The sequence below is a fragment of the Brienomyrus brachyistius genome, chromosome 4, assembly GCF_023856365.1.
Source record: "Brienomyrus brachyistius isolate T26 chromosome 4, BBRACH_0.4, whole genome shotgun sequence".
Taxonomy (NCBI): domain Eukaryota; kingdom Metazoa; phylum Chordata; class Actinopteri; order Osteoglossiformes; family Mormyridae; genus Brienomyrus; species Brienomyrus brachyistius.
Window position 1 is genome coordinate 12,991,749 of NC_064536.1, and position 12,821 is coordinate 13,004,569.

The 12,821-nt window shown below is 48.5% G+C and overlaps 1 protein-coding gene across 4 annotated transcripts in view; it reads right to left on the reverse strand.

Moving 5' to 3' along the window:
- Positions 1–755: 755 nt before the first annotated feature.
- LOC125740259 (partitioning defective 3 homolog) overlaps positions 756–12,821 on the reverse strand; it is a 168,283-nt gene continuing 156,217 nt past the window's right edge. For all 4 annotated transcript variants that reach the window (XM_049011171.1, XM_049011170.1, XM_049011169.1 and 1 more), the window contains 3 exons: positions 8,583–8,703; positions 6,094–6,221; positions 756–2,586 (listed from right to left, as the gene is read on the reverse strand). In XM_049011171.1, coding sequence (XP_048867128.1) covers positions 2,178–2,586; positions 6,094–6,221; positions 8,583–8,703 — 658 coding nt within the window. In that variant the 3' untranslated portion in view covers positions 756–2,177. The remainder of the gene's footprint in view (positions 2,587–6,093; positions 6,222–8,582; positions 8,704–12,821) is intronic.

Genomic DNA, 12,821 nt, shown 5'->3' on the forward strand with positions numbered 1-12,821 from the left:
TGCTCTATGATCTGGTGGCGGTGTGCTTTACACCACACAAAGTCTGGAGGTCTGTAGCTACTGACTGCAGACAGTAGGCGACTTCTGCACACTGTGCCTCAGCATGCGTTGTCCCCGCTCTGTGATTTTACGTGACCTACCACTTCGTGGCTGAGTTGCTGTTGTTCCCAGTTGCTTCCACTTTGTTATAATACCACTAACAGTTGACTGTGGAATATTTAGTAGCGAGAAAATTTCACAGATGGACTTATCACACAGGTGGCATCCTATCACAGAACCATGCTTAAATTCACTGAACTCTTGAGTGACCCAATCTTTCGCAAATGTTTGCAGAAGCAGTCTGCATGCCTAGGTGCTTTGTTTTATACTATGGAAGTGATTGGAGCACCTGAATTCAATGATTTAGAGGAGTGACCCAATACTATAGTGTATTACTTATGTCACAGAAAGTCTATCCTAGGAATCAGAGGACACAAAGTATGAGACACTAGAAAAAACACTAGACTACTGCGGAGAGCACACAATGATTAGACATTAATTCACATGTGTGTATCCTGCAGGAGAAAAGTCTCGCAAAAACCCATACCTGGTACCAGTATACATACACACAACTGCTGGCTGTAGTGCTAACCACTGAGCCACCGTGCTGCTCTACAACGGATAAGGTCTTCCACAATGACTGTAGTGCAAGTTCTATCACTGTGTGTGAAACAAGAGCCAGATGCGGTCAGAGAAATGCAAGCGTGCCTCAGGAATACTTGTAAACAAGACAAAAGGGCCTTCCTTTATTTCTAAATTCGATATGTACAGGAAAGGCAGCCATGTACAGTTTAAAATAGATAATGTAAAAGTCCGATAAACCGATTGCACTGTGCTTGCATCAATCATGTATTTAACACCATAGTAAATATTATAAAAGCGATGACAAACGAGGATAAAAATACACCGATAACTCGCACGAAATTCAATATCTTCTTCTCTGAAAAAGGCGTGATGAGGAACAGGGGGGGGGGGGGGGCGACGGAAAGAGGATATCCCAGCCGAGTCCAAGGATGCGGTGGAGGGGTGTGAGAACCAGGCCCCCAGCAGAGCAGCAATGGACTGATGTGGCCAGGATCCCCCCGGCTGTGGGTCTCAGTGGGTCTCAGGCACTTAGTGAGGTGACGGACCAGAGTGCGATTCCAAACACGCTGTTGTCCAGAGAGAGTCAGGCAATCCAGCCCAGACAGGTATTTATGACGAGTCCCCAGCAAAGTCTTGGCAAAGTTTTACTTCTTCCTGCTCTACCGACAAGGTCAGCCAGCGTCTTGCCGCAGACACCAGAGGACCAGAGTAGGATCAGAGGCTCCATTTAGCCCGACGAACCGGATCTGTCAGCCGCCCTGTTTCACCGGTAACAGTCGCGACGGCAACCCGATCGCTGATTGCTTCACAGACGTTATGTAAGGTCACATGGTCAACCGCAGCCTCCTGCTCTTGCTGCTTACGGTACAGTCGGCCACCTTCCTAAAACTCAGTGGACAGTATGGTCAGTTCCTGGGGCGTGAGCCAGCGGATGGGAGGAGAACGTGTGTGTGTGTGTGTGTGTGTGTGTGTGTGTGTGTGTGTGTGTGTGTGTGTGTGTGTGGCCACAGTTTGGGCCCCAGCCAAATCCTCCTCCTTAACCAATGACTCCAAGATGAACGGGACACCAACATAACACCCCGCTCTGACGCCCACTGCCTCCACTAAGGCATTCAGCAGAGGGTCGCAGGGAACAAGGAGAACCATACAAGATGGCTACTAACCAACCTCATACTGAATAAAACAATGAAAAAAATGAATAAAACAGTGTCAGACTCTGGGGGAATGGCAGACTGCGGGGACAGACGTGGGTTATCGCAGTCGAGAGGCAGGGGGTGGTCCCTCACAGGGCTGGAGATACTGAGGAGATCCTGGTATCACACACGTGACCATGTTAGCCAATCAAAGGTCGGTTAGCCTGGTACTGAAACCGAAATGCCATGTTTAAGGGTTAACAGTTGGGGGGAATGATGTGTAATGTCTGGCAACCCACGACCGGGCGGCTTTGACACATACGGATGACATCCTGTTTTGTTATGTTCAGAAGTGTTCAGGGCCATCTGCCTCCCCATTCAGCGCTCCTGCCCCAGAATCTGCCCCCGTGACCCCCTCCCTCAGGAATAGAAGGGGTGGCCTCTCTCTGGCCCCTGCAGCCTGTTGAGCCTGGCGAGCTGGGATGGGGAGGGGGGCACATCGTGCCTGTAGGGCCCTTTGGGAGGAGAGGCCGAGTCCTCCTGGGGGGTATAGGATTCGTAGCTCTGCTGGGGGAGAGTCTTGGTCTTGGCCTCCTGCTCACGGCGCCGCTGCTCCTGCCTTAGCAGCTCCTGCGCCTCCAGCAGCACGCGTGCGTTGAAGCCCCCCCCACCCATCAGTGTGGCCCCGCCCGCCCCTGGAAGGCCGTTGCGGGGGCCCTGGTAGCTGGCGTAGCGTGGGTCCGACTTGGCGGTATGGAAGCCCTCGCCTGGCGGATACACCTTATCCCAAGAGTCCTGGGACACCGTGCTGGGGTTCTTGCGGGGTTGCCTGGGGAGGGGGGGAGAGAATGCATATAAAAATAAATAAGAAGCGCTGACAGGACTCTGAGCATGTGGCGTGTCCAGCCAATGACAGAGCTGGGAGGAGCTCGGTGCGCTGAGTGAACAGGGCCAAAAGTGTTTCAGAAGGCATGGTCGATCGTACAAGGGGCCGCAGGAAAACAAACTGGAACAAATGGTGACCAGAGTCAAGTGAAGCTTTTAGGACATAAGTGATGTGATGTGATATACTGTAACAAACTACAATGTACTGTGATTGATATAAAACAAACTACAATGCACTGAGATTGATATACTGTAACAAACTACAATGCATTTGATCGATAGACTGTAACAAACTACAATGCATTGTGACTGATATATTGTAACAAACTACAATGCATTGTGATGTAATGTTACATTATACTAAAATACAGTAAATTACATCACACTGCACCATGATGTAATAATGTGCAGTATAATGTATTGTAATAAATCATTGTAGCACAATGCACACATCATATAATGTGACATGCCATACTGTAAGTTTCTATTGTGAATAGTGATGTAACATACTGCTATATAATTTTATAGAATGTACAGGTCCAGTCAAAAGTTTGGATTCACTTACCATTAGATATATCTGTACTATTCTCTATGTTTTAGAATAATTATAGACACCAAAACTATAAAATAACGCATATGAAATTATGCAATGACCAAAAAAAAGGGTTGGCAAGGTGGTCCTGAGCAAGGCCCCTAACCCTAATTACCCCAGGGACTGGCTGACCCTACTATGCCAGTTCCATGAGGTGGCCTCCTGAGATGCTTCTCCAGCTGTCCTGTAGAAGGTCCCACATAAATGCTGAACTCTCATTGGCCGCTTTTCCTTCACTCTCTGGTCAACCTCCTCCAAAGCCATTTCTACTGTGCTTACGTCAGGTGGCCAGGTCATGTGAAGCAGCACCAAACATTTGGCTGGTACTGCATGTGATGAAATATAACCAGTTCTCCAGTAAGATTCCATGTGACTTTGCAGCAGGAGGTAGAAACAGGCGACCCAGAAAGGTCAAAGTACAGTTTGGTTTAGTCTTGTTCAGCCTGGGTAGGACTGTCTCTTTGACCTGTAGACTACAGAGCTACACGGCAGCTGTAACACGCTAACATACACTCACACACACATACACACACCTCCGGGACCTCACACAATGTGCCACGTGCCTCGACTGAACCAGTGCCCTCCAGCAAGGGGGGGGGGGTCTTTATTTCCATAGCCCAGCAGACATTATTGCACATCCAGTTCTTAGCTTTCTACACACAGACTGTGCACGACAGGCTAGAGTCACAACAGCTGCGGGAAACCAGACGCATCAAATGTGTACGGAAATCAAAGACACAGCAGATGTGTAACAGAACTGCTGAATAACAATAAAATTAAAAATAAAATCCTTGACGCCATTATTCTGGCTTAAACACCCACATACTTCATCTCAGACACACTTCTACGCCACACCAGCTGCTGTACGTGTGGTAAAATTAAAAGGGCCGCTAAGTAGCGGTGGACTTTATATACCTGCAGGATCAGCTGTTTTTCATGGTGTAATATGAAGCACGTACGTGGAGCCAGTCATGTGGGGGGAAAACATACAGCTGCAGGGGGTGGGGGGGTGAGAACATCACTGCCACTGCTCCCCTGTCACAAGCGTCATGGGCCGGCACCCAGGCGTGCCAAGGAAGCTGAAGTTTAAAAATCTCAGTGGGGTTGGCGTGAATTCTCACATTGTTATACCTCATGTGCCCCAGAGACGGCGGCGTGAACCGTAAAGCATGCAGCTCGCAGGTGCAAGATGTGTTGCCGTCGCATTATTATATTTTCGGCTACGTGCTCTCTAATCCCAAGCACTTCCTGCTTTGCTCAGAGGGGAGACATGAGCTGCACGAATCGACAGTTTAGGAATTTTGGAGGAAGGTTTCAGCTTTTAGTTCACCCACTGAGGAACTCGCCGGATGGTTTCTGGGGTAGAACCTGCGTCTGGTCTACTGGCAGCGTTTCCTCCCTGGACCGGGGAGCAGCTCAGGGCTTATTGAAGAGAGCTGAAGCAGCATAAAGCTCATTAACCATCCGCTCTTACCCTGAGAGTCACTGACCAATCAGGTTAGCTGCAGTCGCCTCTTCCCCGCCCACTGCTCGGGAGACTATAACTGCTGGTGGGTTTAAAAATACTCTACGTTATTTATTCATAAGACATTTTCCCTCTCATTTGCTCATTTACACAGCAGCGGGATATTTTACTAAACCATTAAACACTTTGACGAAAGGTCAACAGCAGTTACCCTACCGGTGGTGTCACCCTAATCTCTCCGGGATCGCCCGCTTGCTGGCATCACAGTGACCTGGGCATGCTAGTCCTCAGCCAACTCCACGAGGACGTTGACACTGTCGCACACTGGCAGCTCATTACACGCCCAATTTACACCTGTAGGTTCCCATTTCAACCCCCCAGACCAGGAGGAATAATCACTCTGAATGTTTGTCCCTGTTTAAAATCTCTGTACATACCTCAATAAATTACTCATACACTTCCTAACAAATATGCTTTCATTTACAAATTTATTCTCAATAATGTTAAATACTGTACTAGTTAAAATCTAAGGATGTCGCTGACTTTAATCACTCCAGGCCACGTACAATAGACGGGCACCATACAGAAAGTCCCACACATTATCACTAAAGGAACTTTCCAAAAATCCAGCAATGCCATCCACAGTGTATGTAAAACTGTTTGCTCTTATTCCGGAAGAATGTCTCATCTGGGTTAGCGAGATTGGAACTGGCATCCATGACTTTCTTAGAACAAGCCAACCCTCTGTGAAATAACCTAGACTTACGACTAAATGGGGAGCAAAAGGGCTTTGAACATTAATAATCAATTAGTTATACAGATTACGTAAGAAGAATCTTTGAGGCCTGAGGAACCCAAGGGCTCTGCCTTCGGGGTCACCCCCCCTCCCCCCCCTGAAAAGTCCCACAGATCCGTTCATTTTCCATACTCCTTATCCAGAACAGGGTGGTGGTCTGGAGTCCGTTCCAGGAAGCTCCCGTCACAGTGCTGCTCATTGAGCCACTGCGCCACAATCAAATCCCCCCAAAAAACCCATATAAATGTGAATAATTGATTTTCAGAGAGATCTGGTCAACCAGAGTATGAGTGTTTGCAGTGTGTAATTGATCTCCCCATAGTGAAGATGGGCTTTTTTTGATGTGCTCCACTGATTAGGTCTGTGAGACATGAGGGTATGAGAGAGAGAGGACAGACAGACAGACAGACATAGCCAGAGGAAGACAGACAGACAGACAGACATAGCCAGAGGAGGACACACAGACAGACGGACATAGCCAGAGGAGGACAGACAGACAGACGGACATAGCCAGAGGAGGACAGACAGACAGACGGACATAGCCAGAGGAGGACAGACAGACAGACAGAGAGGTAGGCAGATAGATGGACAGACTCACCGTGGCAGAGAGCTGTACTTCCTCTGGGTCTGTGCGAATGCTTCCCTTTCGTCCTGCCTCTGTCTCTGCAGCTGAAGCTCCACAGAGACCGAGTGGCGTCCCGTGGGAGCATACGACCCCGAACCGCCCTGGAAGACAGCAGCGCACGCGGGACGCTCCTGTTAATCTGTGTCCAGAGAGGTGCCCAGGGGTGCCGGCCAGGACGTCGTCCTCCCTCACGGGCGCTTAAATCACGCTGAACTACCCGCTGCCCAAGCACATATACTGGAGGTGATGGAGTGGAAAATCTAATAGATGTTAGCATGGCTTGGTACAGCATGAGTGGCTGTCCGTGCCACGCAGCCCAACCTGGGGGGGCTTCAAAGGGGCAGCTGTGGCCTTTTGTTAGCCCCCTCTGCTAAAACACCATGTGAGTACATCAAGATTGGGGAACCTCAGGGGCTTAAATGCATCTGACAAAAAAGACAACAAATCTTAAATATTGCTTGAATTTAATTACCAAAACAGACCGATAAATCTAAACTTTCACTTTCCCACTAAAATAGGGCAGCAGGCAGACAGTGTTGTGGGGGGAGGGGGGGGCACTCACAGGGGAATCAAGTTAGTTCCCCCTGATCAGCCATAAAACAAAGCTCGAGAAAACATGGCATTAAACACGCAGAAAATACTGCTTCATTACTTGTCACCTTTAACCCTGACATGGGGGAAAAAAAGACGCCGTGAAATAGGAAAAAAATCAGGAATTTGCAACTGAGAGAAAAAAAAAAAAAACGAACCATATCAAGGACAGAATAATTACAGAAAAGGGGGGAGTTTGGAGCCCCAGGAATAGCCAGTCTGCTCTGCGGGTAACGGGTCGAACCCGGGGTCAGCACGGGAGGAACGGGCAGGTCAGTTACGTCTTTGTTATGTGCCGATGACGCGGTTTCGGGCCTGTACAGATAAGAGAGGCTTCTGGCCAGGACTCCTGCTTTAATGAGTAGCAGATACCATGTGGAACACGGCAAAAACACAGCCGATTCTGCAAGTGATCCACGTCCAGCAGGACAGAGGGTCTGGGCCAAAAACGAAGGGGGAATTGAACCTTTTATACATGTTTTATGTGAAAACAGATCAAAATACAACCAGCATAAAGCTCCATTTAAGGTTAACTGAGTGCAGTATAACCTAAAATGCAAATTAGTTTAATTACATTATAGTATACTATTACATTATTTTTTAATATAATAATTATTACACTACCTAATTAGTACTGCATAATGTAACTTCGATTAATTATACTATAATTATATCAAATTATATCAATTTAATTATATAGCCTGGTTAACAGCTGACTGTTAAAAAAAACAAATTGTTTACCAGAACACTGGCTTCACAGCTTATGCATCAAAAGGAGAAAATGTGATCTGAGAACAAGCTTCTATTACGTTAATAACTGGGGGAAAAAAAACACATCTACTGCCCATTAAGAACCTTCTGGAATCGACGTGGGCTTCAGAGATTCAAGTGGCTTCTCTTCGTCCGCAGACCCCGAAGCGGGAATCAAGTCTTTCTTGACAGGACTGGCAGAGGGTTCTGACAGATGTGGGATATGTTTAGCTAAATACTCAGGAGATGTGGAACAGACAGACCACACTTTTCCCTCAATACCTTATCTGTTCTAATGGGCCACCCCTGTCCTCAGGCGAAGTGATGCCGAGTGCAGCTGCGGGGATGTGTACGCCCTGGCAGGCTGCAGCGTAACTGGAAAGCCAGTTACCAGACACAGACAGCCAGGGGGGGATTTGCTGGCTCTTAGCTAAACGAGGCCCCCTGGGCTCGTCACCCGGAACTCCGGCCAACATGGCACTGCGAAACGGGCGACTATTAAACACGGACAGACGAACGGTGACCAGCCTCTCCGGACGCCGCAGTAACACGGCCACCGAAGAAGTCGCCCTCAAAATTCAAGAGGCAGCAGGTGCTGAAAAGAAAAACATTTGTGGCTTAATCCTGAGGAGATTCCGCACCATTGTTCCTGTGGAAGGAGCAAAACCTGACTGTGTCACTCTAACGATCGACGGCTGGCTCCAAACCCGGCTCGGAAGCAGGCCAGCGAGGGAACAAACAGTTTGGAGACGACAGAGGTTTCCGCCGAGAGCATAAAGGAGACATTCCATGTCTGACGGTTGTTTTTTGCCTTGTGAGGAAACCACTGGCGTTATTAATTCCATATTTTGTTGTCCTGTCTCGTAGGGGCTCGATAACGAGGCCTGATGTGGATCAGACTGGATTAAACAGGAGATGAATCAGATCTGAATCAGACTTTTAACGTGAAAACAACATTCAACTTTGCCGGTTTCCTGTTTGCACAGCAGCTCTTACCAGAGGACAGAACTGTCAATTTATTAATTTTTTTTTAATGACTGATATATTATTAGACAGTAGGTTTGGCATGTAGTGAGGGTGTAGCTAAGACTGTCGACCAGAAAGCTTTTGGAGAAACTGACCCATGGCTGCTCGAGGCTGTAGGTACGCCGGCGCTCATCGTCGTCGTCGTCCTGCTTGGCCTGCTGGAACTCGTGCCGCAGCCTCCGTATCCGGTCATGGTTGCTAGGAGCCAGCCGGTTGCTGCGGGGGAAAGGGAAGATGGGGATACAAACATGAGGAGTCTCCTTTTTCCCTCCCTGGATATCGCGCACCGGCGTTCCTCACGGAGAGGCCGGGGCCTGCCGTGTGAGGGACTGAAAGGGTGAGGGACAGCAAATGTAAGCCATCTCATGAGGGACATCTAGGATGATTACTTTAATGTGATTGGTTGAGGTCAGAGGCCGAAGGGGGATGACCCCAAACCTCCAACTCCTAATTTTGCTCATGTGTCATCGAAAAGATTCCAATCCATTGTAGACCACAAGAAGTACAAAGACACAAGATGGTGAGCAGTTATGAATACGCAGGCTACAGCGTAACTGGAAAGCCAGTTATGGAAAGGTGTTCATGCTTTAGGCGAGTCCGAATCTCTCCCCTCCATTCCTAGGTTCTACTGGGCCTTAGCGGCCCGGCCTCTTGCTGACATTCTATTCTTGGGAGCCGTCAGCATGTATCTCACTAATGACTTTGAGGGAGCCGTCGATAGCGATCGATACGTTACCCTCCGTTAATCCCCCCCCCCCCCCCAATCCCAGCGGAGCAGCCCAGCTTCCTGGCAAACATGCTATGATGTCATCGCCTCTGTTATAGGAGGACTTAAACTTGCCACACAAGCCACAGAAGTCGAAGAGACCACTAGGCAAGAACACACAAATCTCATTTTATCCCTAGTGCATGTCCAGTATAAACATAGGTGTATTATTAACATGGACAATCATGTAACCATGATCTTGTACGTGATAAGTGGGATGGATGGATGGATGGATGGATTTTCTGCTTCAATATTCAATCTAGCTTCAGTGTTCCAGCTTTGTTTTCAGGTCTTCCAGGCAAAACATGGTCCCTAAAGTCAGAACAACACGCACCACTCATTTCTGTATCTACATCTTTCAAAGGGCGCATGCCTTGATTCAAAGGAATACCAGAATCTCCCATCACAGGATTTGAGCTGCTTCATTAGGATAGTTCCATAACCATCAAATGACCTCGTGGGTGATGCAGAATGCATAAGATTCAGCGGCAGTAACCAGAGTGAACAAAGGGCAGTTGACTTGATCAGTAATAACCACACTGCGTCTTCAATGGGACACATTAGGGCACAGTCTCCCAACCCTCAATCACTTTAGCCATGCCTTGTCATTCACTCGGCACAGTGGCTGCGGCATTTCGGTACAAACGGTGTCAGGTTTCCTGCTATGAAACGGCAACAGAAATGACCGTTTAACAAGGCTGCGCTGGATGGGATCTCTGTTCATAGGGCGGGGCTATCACATTACAGACGTCCATTAAGGGTAGTCACCAGACTGCCACGGGCTTCCTAATCAGCCAGGAAAGTCAAACACTACCTAATTACCCACTAATCTCTTACGGAAAACTACAGCCTGCGATTTGAAAAGTTATAACGCATTTAATGTCGTGACATGCTGACGGATAACCTTCCTGGTAAGCATCTGCACAGCTTCCACATATTCAGAGTACCATCCGAATGATGAAATAATAACAAAAACTCACTTTTTTGACATTTTTCTGCTCCCTCCTGCAGGAAGTGCCCACTCACTGCCACACATGTCCCTCTGTTCACAGCTGCAGTCTCGTTCCTCTAACGCGTCGACGTTTCGCGAATCGTTTCGCCACTTTATTTTTTTCCTAACGTGATCCCACAAAGGAGACGCTCCAATCTTATACTCCTGCTATACAACCACAGCAGCTCTTGACAGCTCAAGGGTTTAAAAAAATGAGTATTTAAAGCATGATATGGGCTTTGAAATTACGTGCTGTTTTTACAATCATTTTCTGCTGTTTTCCAGTCTTCCTCTATACTCGCTCGAAACCTTGGGCTTGTTTGTGGCTCTGTGACTCAGGAGTCGGTGTCCAGTAGGTCACTAGTTTGAATCCCGTAGCTATCAGAGTAATCATACCACCTTTAGGGCCTTGAGCAAGGCCCTTAAGCCGAAGAACTGCTACTCACAGAAGAGCAAAATGGCACAGGTGAAACCTACAGAGTTCCTATGTGCTGGTACAAATGACAAATCATTATTATTACCATTAAATCGGGGTCTCCAGCCTGCGGAGGCTGTATGTGTCCTACGGCACCGAATGGAACAGACCATGTTATCTGCTGGTGACCGAGACGTCTAGCAGATCCCTACTATTAGCACAGGCATTATCTTACACACAATGGGGTGGCGATGTGACAAACCATAATTATGAATAATTGGTAACTATAGTCCTTGTCTGTCCTCTTGGAAAGGTCAGTTGCCATGCTGCTGTGCATGTGTGTGTGTATGTCTGTGTGTATGTGTGCATGTGTGTGTGTATGCCTGTGTGTATGTGTGCATGTGTGTGTATGTCTGTGTGCATATGGGCATGTGTTGGCTCGTACACTTATATGTGTGCATACGTGTGCCTGCATGTGTGTGTCTGTACGTGCGTGTATATCTGTGTGTGTGTGTATGTCTATGCCTGTGTGCATGTATATGTGTGTATGTGTGCGTGTGTATGTCTGTGTGCGTGTATGTCTGTGTGCATGTATGTGTGCGTATGTGTGCGTGTATGTGTGTGGTGTGCGTGTATGTCTGTGTGCACGTATGTGCGCGTATGTGTGCGTGTTTGTGTGTGTATGTGTGCGTGTATGTGTGTGGTGTGCGTGTATGTCTGTGTGCATGTATGTGTGCGTGTTTGTGTGCATGTGTGTACGTGTGTATATGTGTGTGTGTGTATGTCTGTATGCGTGTGTATGTCTGTGTGCGCATGTGGCTGCTCTCGGGGCTCCGATTTCACACGCTTTATCACAACTTCAAAGCACCCGCCTGCCTTTGTAGAGATATGGTGGGGGGGTGGAGGGTGGAAATGTCCCGCCAAAAAAAAGCGGTTATGCGGAGAGGTGCAATATGAAATCTCGCTGCATTTCACCAACAAGCCCTCAACAGGGATGTGGGTCTCGGCACGGCCAAGTCTGAGCCGGCAGGGCAGTTGTGGTCGAGACCCGTCCATCCGGAAGACGTCCATTTAGCCTGTCTCTGTCCCTCTCTCTCCAAAAGTTTTAGTTCATGATATTCACATTTTATTTATTTAGCAAATGCTTTTATCCAAAGTGATGGACAATAGAGAAAGCAGGATCAGACAGCTTTTGGGCCAATTGGGATCACTCTTCACATCCTGGGATTTGAACTGGCGCCCCTCTGATTACAGGCACAGACATCGAACCTGCTGAGCCACACACAGACCCCAAGATATTAATGCCAGACCCTTAATAAACAAAGACCCTGATGTGCAGGATTGCGTCACTGCGACTATGCCGTTCTGACGTCAGTCTGGAAGGTCGCGTCCCTCCCAGGTTGTTCACATACCACATTCTGACACGGTGCTTAGTCTGGCTCTATGGTGGGGCTTTAAGGGTGCCCCTTCTTTTTAACGGGGGGGGGGGGGGGGGGCATAAAGCAGCCGTGAAACAGGATGTGACCTAGGAGATGATTCAGTGCCGGAATGAGACTCGCGAGCCGGTCAGGTCACCTGTACTTTTTCATGTGATGCCCTCGCTTTTCTTTCGTTGTACGGACATAAACAAACAACAAAAAACAAAACACAAGATGGACGACATCAAAGCGGATTTCAAGATCTTTGAGACGTTATCTTGGCCTGTGCCATCCTCCGGGCTACGACGGTACTTTTACATAAAGTCACATTTATTCATATCGCCAGATATGGCTGAGATAACGCAGTACTGCTGCTTTGAAGTCTATCTGACTATCTGCACCACCCACCCCCACCCAGCGAAGGCACTGCAGCAGCCGTCAGCGGTGAGGAGGCAGCCGCCGTCACGCGTGCCTCCCCGGCCTGGGAGAGCGGTTTGCAGCAGGATTACATCACTCGCTCTCACTGGGCGTGGTAGGGCGGGGGCTGATGGACGGCCGCAGCTGACGGAAGGGGACGGGACGGCCCCCCTACCCCGGGATACCCCGCAGGACGGCCGCAAAACCACCGGCCCAGTGTGGGGACTGTGCCTACGCCTCCAGGGAGGCCCAATGTACCCCATCATCCCACAGGTACTGCCAAAGAGGAGGGGTTTTCCCCTGTCCCCCAACCCCAACACTGAACAG